This window comes from Limulus polyphemus, unplaced genomic scaffold, assembly GCF_000517525.1.
Source record: "Limulus polyphemus unplaced genomic scaffold, Limulus_polyphemus-2.1.2 Scaffold1935, whole genome shotgun sequence".
NCBI classification, from domain to species: domain Eukaryota; kingdom Metazoa; phylum Arthropoda; class Merostomata; order Xiphosura; family Limulidae; genus Limulus; species Limulus polyphemus.
In genome coordinates, this window is record NW_013667545.1 from 121,926 (window position 1) to 145,651 (window position 23,726).

Genomic DNA, 23,726 nt, shown 5'->3' on the forward strand with positions numbered 1-23,726 from the left:
TTTATGGGATTGAAAACAGTACCAAATCAAACACTTAGATTTTATTCTAATCTTTTTAGCTAATGTTCTGGTGTGGTCTACTTTTTTACAATCTGAAATAATATTTCTTAATTTTATTTCCAAAATCTAAATATTCTTCTAATTACAGTGGTTGTGAGATAGATTGTTTATCATTAAAAACAGTTTATAGTCAATTTTATTTAACTCTCTTACTATGGGCTTGGTCGATTTGACCTAAAAATTGTCCCCAAATTGAACTGTAGAGTTTCCATATTATAAATTTTAATATGTTATGTCTTTTTGAAATTTTGAAAGCTCTCAATAAGCATTCAGAAACATTTGTTGACAAAAAAAAATCAGAGTTTCTAATGAAGTATTTTCACTAAAACTTTCTCCATGAACATATGGAGTCAGAGTGTTGACTGCTCCAAGTGCAAAGTGATTTTCATCTTAATATTTATAATTTCATTTGCATAATCTCTAAAATGTCCTAAATAAATTTAAAACGTTTTCTTCTCTGTAAAACTTTATATTTTATATATTATTTTCTTTGTACGAGACCTGTCAATTAAAACGACCTTGTAACCACCAAAAAAAAATTATCCTTTTTTCTTTCTGGAATGACTTCAAATAGTAACATGAAACTACATTTATTTATTCTAAATAGCTTTAAACTTGTTACAGCATACATCTATCTATACTTTATTGCTCTTTGAACTGTCTAATATTCCCACCCCAGAAGCTATAAATTTGTAGTTCATCTTACCCTATCAAATTACGTAATGCAAAGGTTACTTGTCAGTTGCTCACAAGTGTACCTTGTGAAAAAGCTTTCATATCTTTTATTTTACCATATCTAACCTTATTTAGCCTAAAAAAAATCTTACTTTTACATTTAGTTACTTTTATAACAATAAATATAAAATCCACCCGAAAAACAAGAAATATAGTACTTTCCCAGGGATTCCTTTTTTTGCTGTGAACTGTTGATGAAACTTAACCCTACTTTTTTTTACTAATGGTACTACTGCACTAAATATTTTTTTATTTAATTAGATAATTCATCTAGAGAGCAATTGTCACAATTCTCGTACTAGGGGAAGTTCAGAATTTTTTAAGAAATATTGCCTTATGAAATTAAGAACTTAAAACTTGTATAATAGTAAAAATTGGCTTATTGGCTGTGTTTTTATGCCAAGTTTATTCATTTACCATGATAAGAAAGTACTTTAATTAAATTTTGAATGTAACTCTGTAAAACCTCATGACGTTTAGAAAAGGATGCCTGTAGTGAGAGGGTTAAAAGGAATTTAATACTTTTCATCAAATAAGAAGGATTAATAATGCTTTATTATTAATCCTATGATGATGATCTACTTACATTATAAGTAGGTTACATAACTCATATGAAAGTTCTTTACAAAAAATAAAACGGGTGTTTCAGTTTTGTGCTTTACCATTTCTCTCGCAACTGTTCCATACATCTCTTGTTGGATAGTCAGATCCTTTTCTCATCATCTTCACTCCATGGGCATTCACACTCACCATTATATGAATGACTGGATTCTTCTCCTTCCTCTCCACCATTTGGCAGAGTTTCACACTCAAACTCTTTTTATCATAAGCTGTGAGAGCTGGGTTTTACATCCAAATGGAGAAGTTGGTTCTTACTCCCACCCAGTACCTTGTACATTTAGGGGTATTTTTCAATTCATGTCCCAGTCGGGGCCTACCTTCTCCTCTACATTTTCAGGCTATGGAATGAGCCCTTCTTCTCATATCATCATCTCCAACTCCACTGGAGTGTGCAGTTCATTCTCTGTGAGCATCCTTTGGGTCTGGCCCACAGAGGTTCCCTTCAGTGGTGGTTATGGTACCATTGGAACATTTGCAAGGATGCACTGGATTATCCGGTGTCTCTCTCCCTCCCCCACATCCTGAGGTACATCTTTTCATGGAGGCTTCTCTCCAGGGGTGTGGAGCTTGTGTATGGGACATGGAACTCTAGAGCCTCTGGATAGAAGAGGAATATTCTCTCACATCAATCTTTTAGAGCTTCTAGCAGATCAACAAGCTATGTCCCAGGCTCTCGCATTGTTGTGAGGGAAGATGGTAATGCTTCACTTGGACAAATCCATGGTGGTCTCCTACATTTACAAGTAAGGTGGCACTCACTCTAGGTTTCCTTGTTTCCAGACATTGGATCTTCCTTTGGGCCTACAATCATCAGATTGTTCTTCTTGCTTGTCATGTTCCAGGTTATAAAATTAATGGCTGATCAGTTAAGTTATCCCAACAAAGTTCTTCTCATACAATGGTTGCTTCCTCCACAAGTTTTTTGTTGGATCTTCTCTCATCTTGGGACACCTCAGTTCATTGCTTTCACCACTCACTGGAATGCCCAGCTTCCATACTTTTGGTCTCTTGTCCCTCACTCTCTGGCTTTTAGCATAGATGCTATCAGCTAGGATGGGATGGGTTATCATTTGAGATTCATATTCACAGGACTCTTTACTATTCCACTTATTTTCTGCTGTATCCCGATAGGTCCTTTCTTCCCAAAATATCAGCAGCTAGAGAAGGGCTTTCTCTCCTATTCATCTTCCCTCCACTTCCCAATTTATGAATGCTCGGATCCAAATCATCTTTTATGCCCGGTTCGGGCTCTTCAATGTACTGTTGTAAGCACTGAAGGGTTTATGGGTACACATCACTGTTTATCTATTGGGTTTCTAAGGTGTCATGTGATGTATCCTCTGTCTCTTTGACAGGTTGGGTTTGTCAGACAGTGCATATTGCTTACTCAGGGCTTTCATTGGAGGGATGGAGACTTCTTTGGGGTCTCATCTCATCAAATTTGTTGTATCTTGATGTCTCTGGCAGCTCAGTTGCATTGTCTGCTGGAGAGGATTATACAGACTGGTATGTGGACTGTGCCTGATACATTTATGTCTAATTGATACTTGAAACCATCAGTACTTTGTGAAACTCCATAATTACAGAATTGAGGATAAACAAGAAAATTGTATGTTTCACAAATAAATTATATATTACAACCATGGTTTCCCCAATCAAGCCATCATCAGGTACACATGATACCTGATGATGCCTTTACTAGTGAAACCATGGTCATAATATATGATGTATTTGTGAAACATACAATTGTCTTGTTTTTCCTCAATTCTGTACATCTATATTTCCTTATCTACATGATTTGGTGATTGCCTCCTTGAAGGTTTTTGGCTTTCCTCCCATGGCTATTCTTCATGCCCTGGTTCATTTGTAAGAAAGGTAAGTGATTTCATTTCTTCTGTGTTTACTTTTAGAGGGACTCTTTAATCATTTTCATTGGGATCCCACTCTGTGGTGGGTGTTGCCTGATCAAATATGTTTATTTTCAAATTTGCCCTGGTTACCAGTCAAACAATCAGTAATTTTACTGGTAGCAACAAACTCTTTTGAGATGGGGTGTTCTATAAGATGATCAACTTATGCAGTTTCCATGTGGTACACAGTTATAACACAAAAACAAATGCACTACTGGACTGCCACTCATGGACTATCACGAGTAAAGGTTAAGGGGGTTTTGACCATCCCTGCTGACACTTAGATTGAATAAATTGCGGTTGGTTTGCTTTTCAAATTAGGGAACATGGTTCACCTATTGCACTGTCTCTGGAGCATCATTCCTCGGGACTCACCAATGTGAGTAATTTCCCATTTCTCCTAGTATAGCATGGGAGTCCTTACCATTCCAAGTTTCCAATTGCTGTAGTGGTGGACACAGTTTTATTCCTCCTGAATGATTCTTGTTCCCATTATTCCACTCAAGGAGAAGGCGGCAAAGCTGGGTGCCCTCCTACCAATAACCCTGGATGGTTTTCCCAGGTGTATGATAGGAGCAGAACCAGCCTACACAGAAGCCTCTTCATAATTCCAGTTCAAAGATGAATCTTTGTTATCTGGTTGGGTTGTGCTTGGCCCTTCTTCAGTCATTCTCTTTAATTCAACTCATGCAGGATGTCAATTCCTGTGCCATTGGTTGGACTTAGTTTGTTCCACATCCTCCTTGTATTTCTGGGGGCTGGGGGTATTGCCTTCTCTAAGGTTGGGGAGTTAGGATTTCTGTTTGTAATCCTAGGCCAGGTAATCTCTGTTTCTTCTGGTTGAGTGAGATAAGAATAGCTCCGTAATTCCGAGTTTGGTTGGGGTGATGGTTTCTCTACTTTTGTGTTGTTTGCCTTCTCTTTCGTAATTACAGTGGCTCTACATGTAACTTTCAGGTTGGGATCCAATAATAATAAAAAATGAATGAAACTATAACCACACTGTGGTACACAGCCCTATAATTCCAACGAAAAGACATGGGACCTTGTCTGCCAGGTTGAAGCCTGGACGAATCCTGTGAGTTCTGTACAATACTTAATCAAGTGTGGGAGATCTGTACGTCAGCTGGATGACTGACTGTGACTGGATGTGTGTGGTATTGCAGGAGCAGGTGAGTTCTGGTATGGTTGTCCCTCAATTCATGTTTTCTTCTCATGATGTTAGGGTTTTGTGTCTGTGGCTGGTCTACCTTCACATCCCAGGTATTAGATATCATGTTATCTGGGTGAAGAACATACCTGTTCCAGAAGTAGTGTGGCCCCCTCTTGTGTGCTATTACTATATCTCATTTTCGCACACCTCTTTTCTATGTGGATGCTTTCTGTGTGGATCTTGCCCTCTCCAGCCCCTTCACCTTGTCAATGTGGGATTCTAGCTATAATGTGAGCAGAAGTGTGTTTCAGAAGTTAACATTTTCCTGTATTTCCGGTAATAATTACCTTCTCCCACCCATCCTCCCCACGATGGCCAGTGTTCAGGTCTGCTAATTTGGACAGTCTTTAAAAAGTGAATAGGAAGTAATAACAGGGAGCATATATATATGCATTGACGTAGGTAGAGAGAATCACAAGATTTAACTTGCTCTGGGCAATATAGTGGGGTATAAAGGCTGGAGCAAGTGAGGTAAGATGCTTAGATTGGAAGAAAAGAGAAACTTTTGTCAAGATAAAGCGAAAGTGTGTGTAGAGGTAAGTACTATCAGAAATGCATTTCTGGTATAGGAAAATTTTAACTTTTTATGACCTAATATTGTATTTCACCAAGACATTGACTATAAATGATCTTTGTGAAACTTGAAATGTGTGATATATTTAAGTTATATTTGCAGGAAATTTGCTAGTATCTGTACCACAGTGGTATGTGTTTCGTTATAGATGTTCCTGTTGAATCCCAGGTTTGTAAGTCTTTATCTGAAGAGAAGAAGGAAAATGAAAATTCTTCATTTGAACAAGAAATTCTGACTGTAGCATCCAGCTCTCAGTCACAGGATTCGTGTGATTTGTTCCCAAAGTAAGTTTGACAAACTTAAAAAAAGTTCATATACAGCACATTTTCTAAAGAAAGATGTGTAACTAATTTATTGAATGATTGTAGACACAGGTCTTCTTCATCTATCTTCCCATGTCATCTTGTGACATCATTCATTTCTTTAAGTATGGAGGTCATTACTGTAGTTGTTAAAGTAACTCTTGTGTTTTCTTTTTATTTGTTAATTTCTAGCTCTCATGTTTTGTATATTTCTTTAGTTTCATTCAGTTGTTGTTTCTCCTTTAATTCAATTTTTAGGGTTATTGAGAATTATCTTCTATTTCTAAGGATTTGTGGATAACTGCATTTGGAATTTTAGATGCTAATCTCCATAGTCTTATTCATATGGAGTTTTTCCATGATAGGGTGATATATGCCATCTTTATGTAGGTTCCCATTGCAACATAGACTTCATTATTTTGAATTAGTCAGATAAAGCCTTCTTCTGACACTTGAGCTTGCTTTCATGTTTCAAATTTCGGCGACTTAATTTTTAGCCATGATGACATCTTTTTTAATGTATCTATAAATCAAATCGGCTGTCACTCAAGTGACTTCATAATATGGAATGACAGGTTCATTTCTTCAGATCTCTCTATAATTTGCCTGTTTTTCAGGTTCTATGACCACTGAAGACTATATCTTCCATAGGTAATTTTATTTGTTTCGCACAAGCTTATTTATGTCCTCTGGCAGGTCAGTAGAAAGTATCTTAAGACCATTAATAAGTGTTAAAGTGTTTCATTCTTCTATAGTCTTCAATTCCCTACATTGGTAGGTAGGTTTTACTCCCAACATGTTGGGTGTTCATCTTAACATCATCTTTCTGTGAAATTCAAATATTCATAAATGCTTCATTCACTGTCTAAAGATCAGTTCTGGATGACCACAGAGTCACTGAATCAAGGATTAAGATTTGGTGTATATTAACTACCAAAAAATGTTTTCATTTGTAAAGGCTTGTCATCACTTTCTTTAGAACTAGGTGGACATTACTCCCACAAATGATTCTGCTATCTATTAATCAAAATGTTGTTTTATGATTTTAAAATGTGTTATTATTTTTATTGTTGTAAGATATTTTTAACTGCTAGAAACTTAAATAAATGTCATTACCATTTTAATTTGTTAGCTGTTTTTTTTCCTAGAATTTTAATGGATATTTTTTTTTTACATTAATAAGCTACCAAAAACTAATTTGTTTTTTAATGTTTCTGTTTACAGCACTAGTTCAGATGTAGCTGACTATCCCAAAAACCTGTTCTCAGCATCTAAAACCTTTCCTCAGGTAATTTGAAAGAAATTCCAAGTTAACTTAATCTGTCATAATTCTGTGCAAAATGTGTGACATAAAATAAAGTTTGTAGGTAGAAGATACATGTACTATTATTTTAACTTTAACCCTATGAGATACATGTATGTCCACTTGTCTTAGTCACATCAGGTACGTGCTCTTAGATGGTAGAATCACCAGAGTTAATATGGTAAACATAGTAGAACATTTCATTTACTTACTAATAAAAGTATTAAAATTAGTAAATTATTCTACCAGATCATGTTGTAATTAGGATCATAATGATCACATTCTGTCAAAACTTTAACACTAAATACTTTTATTGTGAGACTTTAAATTTTTTCTTCTTACAAGTACTTTATTGTGAACTAGCTGTAGTACCTGTCCCCTGGACCAAAGTTATATAAATTCATGATTAATGACAGCTTATCTTAGGACATGAAAAACTGCTTCCCTTATATGTAATTGTAAAAATGGCAAAAATGCCAATAAAAACTGCAAAAACTGGAAATTTGTGTTTTTCTCCTCATGGATCAAATGAACCTCCATTCCAAAGTCGTTGAAGATCCACCCACAGGAGGGGAAGTAGTTGTAAAAAATGCAAAAACGTCAATAAAAACTGCAAAATGCAAAACTGAAAATTTGTATGTATCTCCCCATGGACCCAATAAACCTCCATACCAAATTTCTTGAAGATCCATCTCCCAGAGGTGAGGTGGTCGTAAAAAAACACAAAAATGTCAATAAAATCTGCAAAATTCAAAACTGAAAATTTCTATAAATCTCTGCATGGACCCAATGAACCCCCCCATACAAATTTTGGCAAAGATCCATCCACATTCTGCGAAGTAGTTACATGGACATACAACAGACAGTACTATTATATTTATATAGATACTGGATACATATTTAATAAGTCTCTTGACATGGGGTCAGTAATTTTAATATTTTGAGTACAAGCCTTTATCTGACTTTTTTCATTCAAGTAGTAAAAATAAACTATGCTGATGTTTTTGTTTGTATATCTTTATTGTAGTGAATTGTGGAGAGCATGTTATCCACCAGAATACTATAAAGACCAACAATACCATACACATGCTGACCTGAAGATGGTCATCCTCTACACATGTGTTTATTTCCAATCAATTTCAGGGACATTCTTGGCATTATCATTTAGATTCCACTCAGTGGCAGGTGTTGCCTAGTTAGATATGCTAGTTATATGGACATACAACAGACAGTACTATTATATTTATATAGATACTGGATACATATTTAATAAGTCTCTTGACATGGGGTCAGAAATTTTAATATTTTGAGTACAAGCCTTTATCTGACTTTTTTCATTCAAGTAGTAAAAATAAACTATGCTGATGTTTTTGTTTGTATATCTTTATTGTAGTGAATTGTGGAGAGCATGTTATCCACCAGAATACTATAAAGACCAACAATACCATACACATGCTGACCTGAAGATGGTCATCCTCTACACATGTGTTTATTTCCAATCAATTTCAGGGACATTCTTGGCATTATCATTTAGATTCCACTCAGTGGCAGGTGTTGCCTGGTTAGATTCTTTCCAAATCTGCACTAGCTACCAGTAGACTGATAAAAAAATGTTCCTGGTAGTAATGAGCTCTGTGTAGATAGGGTGTTCCATAATACTACCTTGTGGCTTTCCGGGTGGTACTATTATGAGTAAAGCATCAGAGGATTTTGCCCATTCCTTCTGACGACTGGATTGAATAAATCAGGGTCAGTTTGCATTACAAAATAGGAGATGTTGTTCACTTATTCCACCGTCTCCAGAGTGTCGTTCCTCGGGACTCCTCAATGTGATAGTGGAGATGCTTCTGAAGGGAACTTATCTAAGTAATTTTTGTACCAGTACCTCCACCATTTCAACATGGGATTCTAGCTGTTTTGTGTGCTGTTATGGAGCCTGAGCCATTGGTGATAACACCCCATAGACTTCCTTCAGATGCTTCTGAAGGGAGCTCATTTAAGTAATTTTTGTACCAGTACCTCCACCATTTCAACATGAGATTCTTGCTGTTTTGTGTGAGGAGATGAGTATAAATTTGGAAGTTAACATTTTCCTTACCTGAAAATGTATTTCCAATAGATATGCACCTCTACACATTCTGGTGCACATTTCTACATTGCTTTGTCAAAGGATGAGAATTCACAAGTGTAAAATGTAGGTGGAGTCATTGTGCATGGAAGTCTGTTGCATTTCTATTGGTGGAGGGTTCTGCTACATGATAATGTCATTATGCAGTAGCACAAATTAATGTGATTTCACGTGAGATTAGGTGGTAGTTTTCACAAAGCTGATGGTTTTGAAAATCTCTTTTGCAGAATGTGCAAAAGGTCTGAGGAAGATAGCTTTTCTGTGTCAAGAGATATTTATTGGAAATACATTTTAAGGTACCTAAAATGTTAACTTTGCATCATGGGTATATTGTTCCATCTACTACTATGCTCGCTAAACCTAATCATGATTATTTGATATTCTGTTATGGAAAATAAATGTCTGTAGCTTTTAAACAAATATAATTTAACACAAAAACATTTTCAGGAGTTAAAAGAACATCTAAAAAAACAACAAAATGTTTCCAGATCTGTTCTTCATTGGAGAAGTACAATCTTGTCACTTTTCAAGAAACTATGAATTATATCTTATGCTACTTAATTCACTTTGTACTGATGTAAATAATTTATTATTTGCTTTATCTATTTTCGAGGAATGATAGTTTCTTAGTGAATGTAAACCTTGTTTGGTGTGGACAGTACAATTCTAAAACAATCTATAAGTGTATCGAATATAGATGAGACCATTTGTAGCTGTGCAGAAACATAAATTAGATTTTGTTTTTCATTTTCCTTTGTGAATTTCACTAAATGACTTATGAAATTAGCAAATATCAGCTCTAAAAATGTAATAACAAATTGTTGAATTACAGTTATAATTTTTATTTTTAAAGTTTGAAATTTGATTTGCAGATGTGCATTTGTGTTCACTTGTGATTGGATTAAAAGCCCCATGCTTTTTGGTACAGGGCACTATACAGTAATAGTATAGTATGTAAATAATACATGTTTAACTCTCCCATAGTGTACACTTCATATGTACAAAATATTTAAATTATTTTACATTCTAATTGAGAACATCTTAAATCCATTTGAGGTCATGTGCTAAATTCAGCCTTAGATGATGTTCTCTGTTTTGGGTCTGATCAAGGAAGCTAATCTACATTTTATTGTATAATTTTATTGTGTCCTCTTACACTTCCGTATGGAGGATATCTCTTTTCATTGTCACATGGAACAGAGATATTTTTGGATTTTGATGATCCATTTTCCTGATTGATTAGCTATAGGGAAAAGGTAAATTGGAATGCAGTTTTGACATTTTTGGACAGATTTGTTTCAGTTGTGTAAGAGCTAAGACCTGCTATGAAGTCTCATCTTCTTTTATTTTAGTTTTACCTTTTGTGACCTGGAGATCATATTCAGTCTATTTATAATTACTGTGTTTATCTTCACTTCTTTTTATTTACACATGTTCCTTTCATTTTACCTAACTTCACACAGTGACTACACAACTTGACAAGCAGCCAACCAGTAATCCTATATTCCCCAGTTTTTCTGTCAATAAATAAATTATAATTTGTTATTAACCTACTTCATGTGCTTACAGTTTTTGTTCCTGCAGTTGGTGATATAAATAATGCCCAGACCACTGCTATGTCTGTCATATCCCAGCTGGCCTTGTGAGCCTTGGTATTGGGCAAAAAGCCTCATCAGCACTGAATTTGGTAGATATAGTGTCACTAGAATATTATTGTTACACTATTATTTGCTTTTACTCACGAGTTCTTAGAAGAAAGTGTAGTTTCCTGTTTTCACACTGATACTTGTATATTTTGTGTCACCTACAATAAATCACTATACAATCCTTCCACATACTAGATTTTAAATCTATAGTTGTTGCAGAGATCAGGAAACTATTTCATCTGTGAGTTACCTCAATGGTATGATAAAGTATCATTGTTACAATAGTATGTAAATATTCCTCTTAGCAAGTAATACAAAATAAAGATACAGCAAGTACAGAGGCATGGTAGGCATTTTAAGAATTGTTTAACATAAATAGATAAAATATGCAAGGAAATATAAGTTTGTTTATGTTCTGTTTCTCTATTCATACTTCTGTCACATCTATACTGCAGTATTTCAAAATTTCTAGAATGATAAATATAGTTTAAAAGTTATGGAGTAAATATGTGTGTGTGTGCAGTTACAGGCTAAATATTTTCTGATTTCTTCCATGACTTACAATCAATGACATCAAATTGACTTCTTTACTCATCTTGTTTTAATATCTGTAAGTAATTCAGGACAATAATTTTTTTTTCAGATTTTATTTTTGGGTTGGCACATTGAGCGAATGTGTTTTCAGTTTAAGATTATTTACAAGTTTAATATTTTGTTTTATAATGCATATGCATGATAAATGCTTTTATTTAGAGGAAATATATATTTACAGTCTAAATATACTAATGTTATATCAGCCCTTCAGTACTATAAAAGTAATGTGTTTGATGTGTATTTTTCTCCTGTTTTTCCTGTATATTACCTGTTGAAGCATATTTAAACCACTTAGACTGGAAAAACAGGATTATTTATCATTTATTATAGTAGAATGTATTTCTTACACTCGTAAATTGAAAAATATAAAACTGAATCTGAAAACTACAAAAAATATGATACTGGTAAAAAGACTTTACACACATGCATCACTATTAAAAGCTGGTTAAATTTATTTATAGATATTACTTTAAAATAAACATTTGTTCAAAGCTATTTTCATGACTGCATATATGATAGTTACAGGGTGTAATTTATTTATTGTTACTTTCATTAAAAATAGAGATTACACTATTTAGTATATCTAATGTCAAAAGCTTTTTATTTTAGTTTATTGTTTATTATTATATTGTAAAGATTTTCTGTTAGTTTAATATATGTATTTAGGACTAGTCTAAATCTGTTAAACTGGCTAAACCTCAGGAGATATTACTGAGATTATGGCTTTAAATATCAAGCAGTAAGGGTATCCAACTGATGTAATAGTGCATTCTATTCTTTATAAGTAGAAAGGTAAGAAGCATATATTTAATTAACTATACTGATTGCCAGGTTGATTTTAAGTTTCACTCTTAACTACCTAGCTTGCTGTGATTGGAATTTACTATTAGTTAGCTTTAAATCACAATACACAATCACAGACAAAGTTTCTGAAAATTGACATTCAAAATAATTTAGCTTTAAAGAATCATGTTACTTACCATGTTGCCAGGTTAAAAGAAAATCTGAAATTTGGTGGCAAAACCTGAAGTAATTCCTGAAATTATGACATATTTCTTATCCAATGCTTACTTCTTAACCATATGCAGTACTACTGATAATTAGGTTATTATGGTTTTTTGAATAATGCAAGTTACAATACAAAAACAAATTGTGTGTCACTCTCCCGTGCACTCTCCCCTTTGTGTATAAGCATGAGATGTTTGTCAAGCGTCTGAAAACTACACAGTTATTCTTTTTTTTGGAAAGCCCTCAAATTTTTTATGTACTGGCTGTGTAAGGTGTTTAGTTAGTTTAGCCTTAACATCATAAATTAATTATGAGGACTTAAACTGAAGCAAAGCTTTTATAAAGATAGCATAAGTGAATAAGAGAAAATAAAAACTGAGTGAGTAAGGCATTCAAAAACAGCATATGTTATCTATAACAATGAATAAATGTAATAACATACAGTTGAAAACATAAATATTATTGGTTCCAATAAGCACAGCCTTCCTGCAAGAATAAACCACTTAAAGGTTAGACAATGTTTACCCATATAAGTGTGAACAATTTCTTTATCGTGGTGAAATTTTGTCACTTATTTACTTTGATAAAAGTCCAACAAATATTAATAAAATGTAGCTTTTTTTTATATTCAACAAATAGAATTGTTATCAAATCAGTGAGTATGGTAGCAATTTCAAAATATTGGGACGACTCAAGTCTATTGAATATCATATCTTTTGTTTATTCTATTCAAAAAACGTACATAAGTAAATTGTCTAACCAGCTACTTAATTATTTGTGATTGTGACATGTTTTAAATAGAAATATTATATTTTCATTATATAAATTTATATCAATTTATTTGATTTATGGAAGATCATTGTGGGATTACTGCATATTTGAAAGGCAGACAGTGGTGATTGCATGGGTCCATAACATTTCTGGGAAAACATTTTTTGTACAAATTTTTCACAAACGTGCAAGTTGACTATCAGAAGAGGTCTGTCATATGAAATCAAGGGTAGTTTAAAAACTACTTTAAAAAAAAAACATATCAGTGTAAAATAAAATAGGACAAATAATACCATGTTAGAATAATATAGTGGCTGAAAAATTTAAGACAGTAGCACTTACCTTGTTGTTTTTTTCTTTTATTGGTTTTTGGGAATGTGTTGTACTAATTGATTAATGAGCCTCTCAGTTAATTGATTAGCAAGTACCAACAATCATCCAGATTTATGTATTTCACTGGTTTCTCTACTACATTAAAAAACATGGCTAACAATATGCTATTAAATTAGCCAAGATTAAAGAAAATTTAAAGCTAATATTTTTAGTAATAGTAAACTGAGTAATAGTTTATACCATTGACATTCCCATTTACAAAGGTCAGATATTTCACCTTAATACAAAGGCACATGTTGATCATATAGTTTGTATTATATTTTCCTGTTATTTCTTATATTGAAATATGTATGCATTAGTGTTTTCAACTGCTTTAAATAGTTTCAAATTAATAGTTTATTCAATATACCACTTCCATAAAAATGTTTTAAAGGGCTTTGTACTTCATTGAAAATAGTAAATTCTCTTCTTTCCATTATTAGATGAAAATTTCATAAAGCATTTAGTGTGTCCTTCAACGTGTGCATATTTATTATTATTTTGTGTGCTCTATTTTTTAAGGAGGCATTCCTATGTTACTTCAATGTGGCTCCTAACTGCTCAGCTTCTCTACCTCGTCTGCAACCAGAACCGTTTCATACAGTTCTCTTTCATGTAAGTTATTTTACAAAAAACATATAGATGTATGAAAGAAAAATATAATTATATAGTTGTCTTTTACCAAAAGTTCTTGTCAGATGTTTGTGAATAATATGTATTAAGCAGTTTTTGTGTTAAAAAGTCTGTGAAATTTCTTAATATACAGCTTATGTATAACATACACACTTTATATGAATTGTTTAATTAAAATTAACAGTGCTCATTATGATATCTGTGACAGTGCTTCCATTTTAACATGTAACACTTTAAAAACCAGGTATAAACAAGGTGTACATTAGTTGTCTATGTATAATAGGAACTAATAGAAGATACAGTTCAAAAATATTTTAGTAACTTTTGCATCACAAAATGTTGAGCACGTGTTTAAGATAGACCATTTGTTGCCATATATTTTATAGATAAAAAATATTTTAAAATATATTAATATAATGTTAATATATTTTTTTAATTTTCTGAACCATGAAATATGTATTATTCTCTTTTTTTTGTTCCTTGAGGCTCTTACTATACACTGCTTGGGGAAAAAAAAAAGAATAGGGAATGGCCATATATTGGGTAGGACTCCCTTTGGTGTAAATGACAACTTCAACATTTCACATGGCCAGGTGGCTAGGGTACTCGACTCGCAATCTGCGGGTCTCGGGTTCGAATCCCCATCACACCAAACATGCTCGCCCTTTCAGCCGAGGGGGCATTATAATGTGCCGGTCAATCCCACTATTCGTTGGTAAATGAGTAGCCCAAGAGTTGGTGGTGGGTGGTGATGACTAGCTGCCTTCCCTCTAGTCTTACACTGCTAAATTAGGGACGGCTAGCGCAGATAGCCCTCGTGTAGCTTTGCGCAAAATTCAAAACAAACAAATCAACATTTCACAAGACATCCTGTGGCATTTTTAACTATTCATCTTTGAGCACTGTGTGTAGTTGTTCCAGACAGGCAAGTAGCTGTGGAAAGAGCTTGGTATATCAGATGGGTTATTCAGGTTTTCTCTCATAGCTTGTCTCTTCAATTCTCCTCCTCTCCTTCCCCCTTTTTTTTTGTTTCCTTTCCGCTCCTTTCATTCCCCTTTGTCTTCAGTGTCTAGAGGATGCAGTCTCAGTTTCTTGCCTGAAAATGTCATGGAGAAGGTATTTACCCTTACACCTGGATTTGCTCTAGTCTTCTTATGTTCCCAAGATAACTGGGTTTCTCCTCCTTATCTCTTATCTTGTATCCTCACTTTTATACTCAACACTCCTTGTCCGGTCTTGTTGGTAATACCTCTGGCATGCTCAACCCTGCTTTCCTTTACTCCTTCATTTAGCTTTTGGGCCCCCTCTTCCTCTGCCCTATTCCCTTTCTCTTGCTCCTACTGTGTCTGTCTCTCTTTCTCCCAGGGGTGTGGTCCCTTCACTTTCACATGTCCGGTTTGCCCAGTTCATTCCTCACAGGGCTGAGCTCTTCATTGTGTATCCATTTTCTGATCATAATTCTTTTGTCCTTCAACTCTGTCAGGTTTATGACATTCATCCACCTGCTTCTTCCTTTCTCGGAGCCATCCCAATGTGGCCCTCCTTTTGGCCCTTTTCACATGGTTGCTCAATCATGGATTATCTGTTTTCCATTCTTGCTAGTTTTTTGATATCTTCTACATTTTGCATTTCCAGTTGCTGTCTGGTTTTCTTCTCCTGTCCTCTCCACTTTATTCCAATCATTCCTTCTTCACTGACCCTCTTGCTCTACTTTCATGACCAAACTGGGACTTTGTTGCAGTTTTCATGCTCTTCCAAGGGCTCTGTTCGAGCCATTAACTTCATATTTATTGTTTCATCTTTCTTCTTGCCTATTGTTGTCATCATTCGAATGTCTATGCCTTCAATGCTTCCTGCACTCTCTTTCTCCATACTTTCTTCTTCTATCCTGACCAGATCTTTCTTCCTAATACTTCAGCTGTTCAGGTAGGTGATTGTCCTTTGATATTTCATTGCATCATATTCGTTATCTATCTCACCTTCTTATGTCTCATTCTCCTCAGACAAGATCGTTCAGGCTGGCATGTGGATAAATCCGCACAGGTCTGTCTCCCCTTATCTTCTTCATCTGGCTGTTTTGTCTCCTGCAGGGTTTCAATTCACCCCAGTCACGGTTCTTCACAACACCTGCATACCTTCTTTGAGAAGGATAAGTACATTTTCATTTTCGAAGCTCTTTTTTTTCCTTTCTTAGGTCCCATCAGGTGGCTGATGATGCACCCAAGCTATGCTTATTTTGTAAAATCTGCATTGGGCCAGAGGTAATGGAAAGCATTCAGACCATCCTCCTTGGCTCTACCAGTGCCCACTGTCTAGATGGTATGCACTGTAAGACTATTACAGGTATTCTTGTGGTGTACAAGAGAATTAATAAAATTGCCCAATCCAGACTTTATCATTCCATGGACTATCATGGAAGAAGATGGCACCAGGGAAGTGATTGCATACTTCTTTGGTTCATACTTCCCAGCTTTTTGATATAGGGTTTGTGGTCACACACTGCACTGTGAAAGACCTTTCCAGCAGGTGGACCAATATGGATCCATGTGCTTCTCTGAGTCTCCCAAATTCCACCCCTCCCTTTCGTCAAGTATAGCATTGGAGACTCTTGCCACCTACCATTTCCTAGCCATTGGGATAGTGGTCCTTGAAGAATTCCTCACTGGTTAGATTTAGCACAATATGGAGAGAAGTAAGACATTGGAGACACTGTGTGTGTGTGTAGTATGGGTTACCCCCAGCACAGCTCATGTCTCCTCCTCCTGCAGCCAGAGTCTGTTCAGTTGAGTCATGTTGTCTGATCGTGCCCTAACTAAACTACACATATTGGCTTGCTGACTGCTGGTGTGCAGTTGCTTGGTTGCCTATATTTGAATTCTGCCCATCCCTGCAACACTTGGGGCTCTTTTGCCTCTCCCCTTTCTTACATTCTAGTCAAAGAGTATACTGTGGTTGAGATGAGATACAGCCTCCCATGGGTGTGCCCCTATGGAGCCCCTGCCATTTGGTGTCACACTTAATGAGCTTTCCCCTTGTGTGCTTTCTGAAAGGAGCTCATCTAGGTTTAAACTTTGCTCTGGCCTCTCTAACAATTCAACATGGTATTCTAGCTGTTCTGTGTGTGGACGTAAGGTATTGTCTCAAAAATTAACATTTTCCTAATCTGAAAATATATTTCCAATAGATACTCACCTCTACACATTTCCAGCTGACCTCCTCACTTCTGGCCATGCACAGTAACCTCCCCTAAGAAATTGCAATTGAGATGACTTTGTTCTTAGATGAGGCCAGAAAAAAGGGGCACCAGAAGTGAGGATTGTTTGTTTGTTTTTGAATTTCGCGCAAAGCTACACGAGGGCTATCTGCGCTAGCCGTCCCTAATTTAGCAGTGTAAGACTAGAGGGAAGGCAGCTAGTCATCACCACCCACCGCCAAGTTTGTGTTGTCCGTCCTCCTATTGGTGGAGAACTATTGTTGCATGATGAAATCATCATGCACCAGTATTGTACACATTAAACGTTAACTTAGGTTGGATTTAGCTCAAGGCTAGTGGTATACAAGTCTTTTTGTAGAGATGAGCAAGAAATATTGCTGTTCTGTGTGCAGAGGTGATTATTATTTCTGATAATAATCACCTCTACACACAGAACAGCAATATTAGAATAGAAACAAATTTAATTTTGATCAAGAAGTTTGATTGTTCACAAATAATAGGTTTTCATATTCTGGCATTTGTTTGATAGTTTGATAAATTGATAGTTTATGTGGTAAAACCTGGATCTTTGTGTGGCTGCTTTTGTGGCAAGATGTTTTTTGATATAATGTGATCTCTGAAGAAAATTTGAAAACTAGCTAAAATAGCACTTGAAATGCTTTTTTAAAACTGTTTGAATGATGTTTCAGTGACTTTGAAACTCTGATTTAATTATGTATTGTCATGCACAATATTTTAATGTTTTTCAAACTGGAAAGCTATGAACTTTAAATATTCCATTATACATATTTTAATGTTTCTCGAAATGGGAAACTTTAAATTTTCTTTTATACACTTAATAATTTTTTTGAAGTTACTTCAAAAGAGAGAGAGAAAGAAAATATACTGCACATTGTATTCAAACACTGAATGTAGCTTTTGTATGAATTACCATGAATAGGAGCATGAGCTTCTGTCATAGCTGAAATAGCTACTAATTTCATGCTTTCACATAGAGAGGATTTTTTAAAATTTTCAAGCAGGTGTTTGCATGCAGGTAAAATGTTCTTATTAAACAGATGTAAAAAGGTTATAACCATATACTGACTTTTTTTTCACAAGTAAAGTTTACATTCTGCTACTTTTCTTACCTTAAGTTCTCAAGCTAGCACATACACAATTTTGATGGCTTTTTCACACAGTAATGCACAAACCCATATAGATTGACTTCAGATGGCATAGAGTTCTATGTAAACCATTTATGAGGACTTATGAGTTAATGCACAAAGGCTGTGCCTGAACATAAAAATGGAGTATTTCCATAATTCTGTCTTGTTTTTGGGCTCTTGTTCAGCTCTATTTCGGTTTATCTTAATGCTCTTGACCCCAGAAACCAGACAGTAGTCATACAAGTTTAAATTTGGCCAGTTTGATACCAGTATAGTGTGAACTAAGAATTTTATTTTTACAGGTTCGCTTGTGTTTACTTGTTAAACTAACTTTGCTATCCATGTTTCCCCCATTTACTTGATACTTAGACTTTTCTATCGGCTGTCATTGCACCTGAATACCACATTTGAATCTGAAATCATTTTCTATTAGAGCAAATGTATTATTACTTTTTTTTTATAATAGAACTGATTGATGTGGCAGATTTTGTCATTCTATTTTTGTCCATCCAATATTTTCACTAACTTTATTTTCAGTTGTGATAGTAATCACTAGATAGTAAAGTGTCAGTTTGAGATAATTAATGCTGTCACAGCTGATTTATTATTTATCTGGAACAGTGTAAGACATTCTACATTTATATTGATAGACAAGAACAATCAGGTTAGGCTTTTAAAACTAAATGTAAATAACTGATAAATTATGGCTTAATGTAATTATTGTGATTTTACCTTAGATTATAGATAATAAAAGATCTTGAAGTGAAATTAATTAAAACTCATCTCTCTGATCCAGTAGTACAGATTTTATCTTATTACATTTATAAAAATCATAGAGAGATCATTGTTACTGAATATACTGTATATTTTTGAAGGTCCCATGATTTTAGATGAAAGAAAAGTTAATTTTCCTTTATACAAATATACATAATAAAGACTGTACAGTATACATTTATGATTAATCTTTTAATTAATATTCAAACATTGGCTAAATTTTTTGTTTATTATTAGTTTGTATACTAAAAGTACGAGTTCTTTATTTGAAGATTTGCATTAAAGTTTTGTAAGAATGTATACTATTTTGTTAAGTATTTAAAATTATTATAGGAAATGCATTCTGCGTCATGTTGAAAAGTTAGTTTTTCTTTGATTAACATTTACTGTGATAATGTAGGCAAAGATGGTCTGGTACTTGTAGATAGAAATGGATGCACAAGTCAACATAAAATGAATTTATTACATTAAGAAATGAATAAAACAACATCTTACCACATCAGTGTACACTTTTATTTTAATATAATGAATATTTATGTTTATTGTTATATTGCTGTGAATGTCAGGAATTAGAATGTCACAGTTTTATGCTAAATTACTAGAATGATCATTTACATTATAGAAGGATATAACAAGTATTTAAAATTTTGCAATGTACTTGTAAATTTTGATGCCTTGTGGCTTACTTCAGATATCTTCAAGCATAAAAAATTGTAGCAATCCTTTCATGAATATGAGGAGTTAGGTTTATAAGAAAAATATTTTGATTTATGAAAAAATAAACATTTTATTGTTTATAACATTGTGTATTCAGGTGTTATTTTTTCCTGCTTCAAAAAAATTCTTCACTGTTCTTTGAGGGTATGGGTGCATAATAAGGGTGACAATGAAATCCCACTATTCGTTTAGAGTAGTCCAAAAGTTTGCTATGGGTGGTGGTGGTGGTTACTAACTGCTTTCCCTTTAGTTTACAATTTAAAAATAATGGAAGGCTAACACAGGTAGCCCTCGAAATAGCTTTGTGATAAATTCAGACAAACAAGCTCTGAGAGATGTGGATTGATGCTAAAGTCGCATATTAATTTAATACATTGTAAATGTAGAATTTGTCATTTGTTTACTCTACATATTCTACATTTACAGTATATTTTACATAAACATTCAGTTTATACATACACAGCTGTTGTGGTGAATATAACAGCTGCAGAAAATGAAGTTGAGTACATAAATGTTTCATTACTTTTAACTTTATGACAGGGCTTGTATCCTAAGTATTGTGTAGAAACAACTAAAAGTTTGTGTAAATCTAAAACAGAAGAAAAAATGCTGAGTATACATTACACATAACTGTGTATGTATATATATATATATATATATGTTACTGATACTTACCTGTTCTTTATTTATTAATATACTTTTAGTAAGCATGCTCATGTTTATGTTGAAAGTACAATATATATATATATTCTGTCAGTATTTCTTTACATAAGCAAGTACAGCAGTAAGTCTTTGCACAACAAATTTGATATGCACTATCAGGTGTAGATTCTGTTTTGGGGGTAAGATAGTAATGTGATTGTAATTGTACTTTTTTATCATTGTTGTGTTGGTTTATGATAGTTACATATGATTACTGTGGAAGCTTTTTTTTTCCAGTTAGAATGTAATTATATATATGAGAATTAATTTACATGTTTCTCTAGCCATGGATTCAACCTGGTGTTGTCCCAAGACCTTTTCCTGAAAAATACAGAGATAAATGGGATTGTAATCATGTGAGGATGCCATGCTCTCCAGAAAATCTTTATCCTGTGAAAACTCCAGTAAGAATAGCTTTTATTTCTAAGTGTTAAGCTGTTGTAAGTCGCCTACATAAGTACAAGAGTGATATTTTTGACTGAGAGGTTTTAAAAAAAGGGGGGAATGTTTTTTTTATGTTAAGATTAAGTGAAAGTAAGTGTAATATTATTCTGAATGAGGATCTGAAAATAGATTTTTGGTCGGTTTAGATTCTACAGTGAAGGTGTAATTGTATTTCTACAAAGTATCTGTACTTTTTCTTAATGATTGGAAAAGGATGTGTTATGGTAAACTCATTTTAGAGGTTGTAACTGAGTGAATATGACACCTATGTCTGTATGTACACATGTAATAATTTGTTGATAATTCTTATTCCAAAAGTTGTGATCTTTAACCCACTGACTATTGATTCACATATAGGGTACAGTCCACCTCTGGCAGTTTAATATGAATGTGCCATATACAGGGTATGGCTTGCAAAAATTTTGTGCATGCTTAGAGCAGCCTAAGTCAATGGGTTAATATTCTAAATCTTGAAGCATGAAGGTTACCATAAATGATGTATATGTACAAGAATAAGTTTTCTTTATCAAGTCTATTTGAATCTACTGAACTATCACCTCTTGTTTGGCAGTGCTATTGTCAAGATGTTGTTTGTGCTCTCTTCCAATGATTTCTTTTTAATTTCATTCGAAGTGGAGATATTTTCTAATTTTTTCACTGAAGCCTATGTTTCAAAATGTTAACATTTACTTCCAGCAAAATTACCTAGGCTTCAAGTGGTGGTACTTGACTGAGGAATTGTTAGCTTTAATACACTGGGAGATTGATCTTGTATGAGTTGACCTTCGTCGGGCCTCAAGTTTGGTGGCCCACACACTTGGGTCTGTAGACTTTGAACAGATAATCTGTAATACTGTTCTAGATTTTTTGAATATTTTGATATTAATATTATTATTTGTAGTTATTTAGTTTCAATAACATACATTTGTTTAGATTTGTACCTACTCCTTATAAGGTAAGGGTTTTTTAATTAAGATTTAGTGATATCTGTTTGTACTATAATGTTAGTTTAGGCTTAACATGTGTCTTTATAATTTTAGGCTTACCTGTCATTCATTTTACTGGTAAATTGCAAATTAGGGTAAACTTATTGTTTCTTCAACAAATCTCATCTTCTAAATTTTTCCTTGTCAATATATGCTTACTTAATTTTACAATATAATGACTTTTTCATTTTAGTAATTAATTATATTTTATACTTCTTACAATTAATTTTGGGTTTGAGGTCCCTGGGTCCAGTGTCTGCCCAACCTTCTCCCACTATTGCTTGCCTTCCTCCTCAAACTGCAGAACCTGTTCCAGACGACACCTATTTTGACAATTTTCCTCCACCTGATTATGAATTGGCCTATTCATTGATCAGAGGTTACGAGATTCCCTCCAGTCTGCTGAATGTGAGGTGAAGAAGGTATGATCCTCTTTCCTACCCCCACCGGAAAGCTTGATTTTGGATTGTAGTTTACTTGCTGCCAGTATGATCCTCTTTCCTACCAACATCAGATGGTTTGGTTTTGGATTGTAGTTCACTTGCTGCCGGTATGATCCTCTTTCCTACCCCTACACGGATGTCTGCTTCTGGTGGCTGGGTTTTGGATGCAGTTGACTTGCAGTGGACGGTCCGTTGCTCCCTAGCATCTATAAACCTAGATGTACATCCTTTTACTCTCACCCACATTGATGTACTCTATGGGATTGAGATTCAAATATTGTGTGGTTTGGATCCCTAACCAACCATTGTTCTCTCCCTTTTTGGATGTGCTCCTCCCAATTTCCGCCCATTTCTACAACACCTCTTTCCACACTGGGCAAAGAGTATATCTATTACAGAAGTGGTGAGATCTCCCATGTATTATCCTTCGGATGCTTTTGATAGATACTTATTTCTTTCCCTCGCACCAGACCCTCCACCTATTCAATGTGGGATTCTAGCTATTTATGTGAGAAGAGGTAATGTACCGTATCAGAAGTTATAATTTTCCTGTACTGAAAATGTATTTCTGATAGGTACCTTCCTCCTTTTGCACTTTCCACCCTTCCTTCCACTGAAAACTGGTGCTTCCATTTTCTGCCAAAACTCAAAGTGATACTTTGGTAGAATCGAATAGAGGAAGTCACATGCATCAGAAGGGTATGTTGCACTCCTATTGGAGAAGGGTTATCGCATGATGATTTGCATGTGAGACGCAGTTGAACCACATTAATCTTAGGATACGTGAGAGCTCAAGGCTTGTGGCATGCAAAAAAAAAATTGGTACAGAGGGGAAACACTGAACAAGAATAGCTATTTATGTAAAAGGAGGTAAATACCTATCAGAAATACATTTTCAATATAGGAAAATTATAACTTTAAGCTGAATCCCCTCTCTGATGTCATATTTTGTTAACCCTATCACTCCGGGTACCCTTTACTGCGCATGACTCAAGGTTTTTTAAAGTCTTACATTGAAAATTTTATTAAACTACTTTTTGTTTATGTTATACCAATTAGAATAGCATAAAATTTTAGCTAATGATCCATATTTTAATTGTATACAAGTTTTAAGTTCTTAATTCAATAAGGAAATATATAAAAAAATCCTGAATTTCCACTAGTGACCCACGTGATACATTTTGTCTTAGCATGTCATCATCCCTATTTTATCCATCACCTCTTGAAAATGTACGAAATTAAACGTAAAATACTCTCTATAAAATCGTTGTTGCTCAAACAAACCATAATATTTATAGCCTTCAATTTTGTTTGGTTACAGAGCTATCAAATAGAAAATAAGACACCTCCTGCTACACCCACCTGTCACATCCTCTCTTTCACAATTTGTTGATAGTTCTCTCTTACGTTTCATTATATATTACCTAT

General features: G+C 34.3%; 1 protein-coding gene and 1 long non-coding RNA gene across 2 annotated transcripts in view; one reads left to right on the forward strand and one right to left on the reverse strand.

Moving 5' to 3' along the window:
- The window catches only part of LOC111087263, a 15,695-nt gene extending 12,514 nt beyond the window's left edge, over window positions 1-3,181 (reverse strand). Inside the window, exons 1-3 of the long non-coding RNA XR_002611966.1 lie at window positions 3,100-3,181; window positions 1,678-1,684; window positions 424-425 (exon numbers count right to left, since the gene is read on the reverse strand). This is a non-coding gene — a long non-coding RNA (uncharacterized LOC111087263). The remainder of the gene's footprint in view (window positions 1-423; window positions 426-1,677; window positions 1,685-3,099) is intronic.
- Window positions 1-23,726, forward strand: part of LOC106465413 (poly(ADP-ribose) glycohydrolase-like) — a 98,155-nt gene that overhangs the window by 23,330 nt on the left and 51,099 nt on the right. Inside the window, exons 5-8 of the mRNA XM_013925640.2 lie at window positions 5,262-5,397; window positions 6,640-6,703; window positions 13,760-13,852; window positions 20,710-20,829. Of these exons, the coding sequence (XP_013781094.1) occupies window positions 5,262-5,397; window positions 6,640-6,703; window positions 13,760-13,852; window positions 20,710-20,829 (413 nt within the window). The remainder of the gene's footprint in view (window positions 1-5,261; window positions 5,398-6,639; window positions 6,704-13,759; window positions 13,853-20,709; window positions 20,830-23,726) is intronic.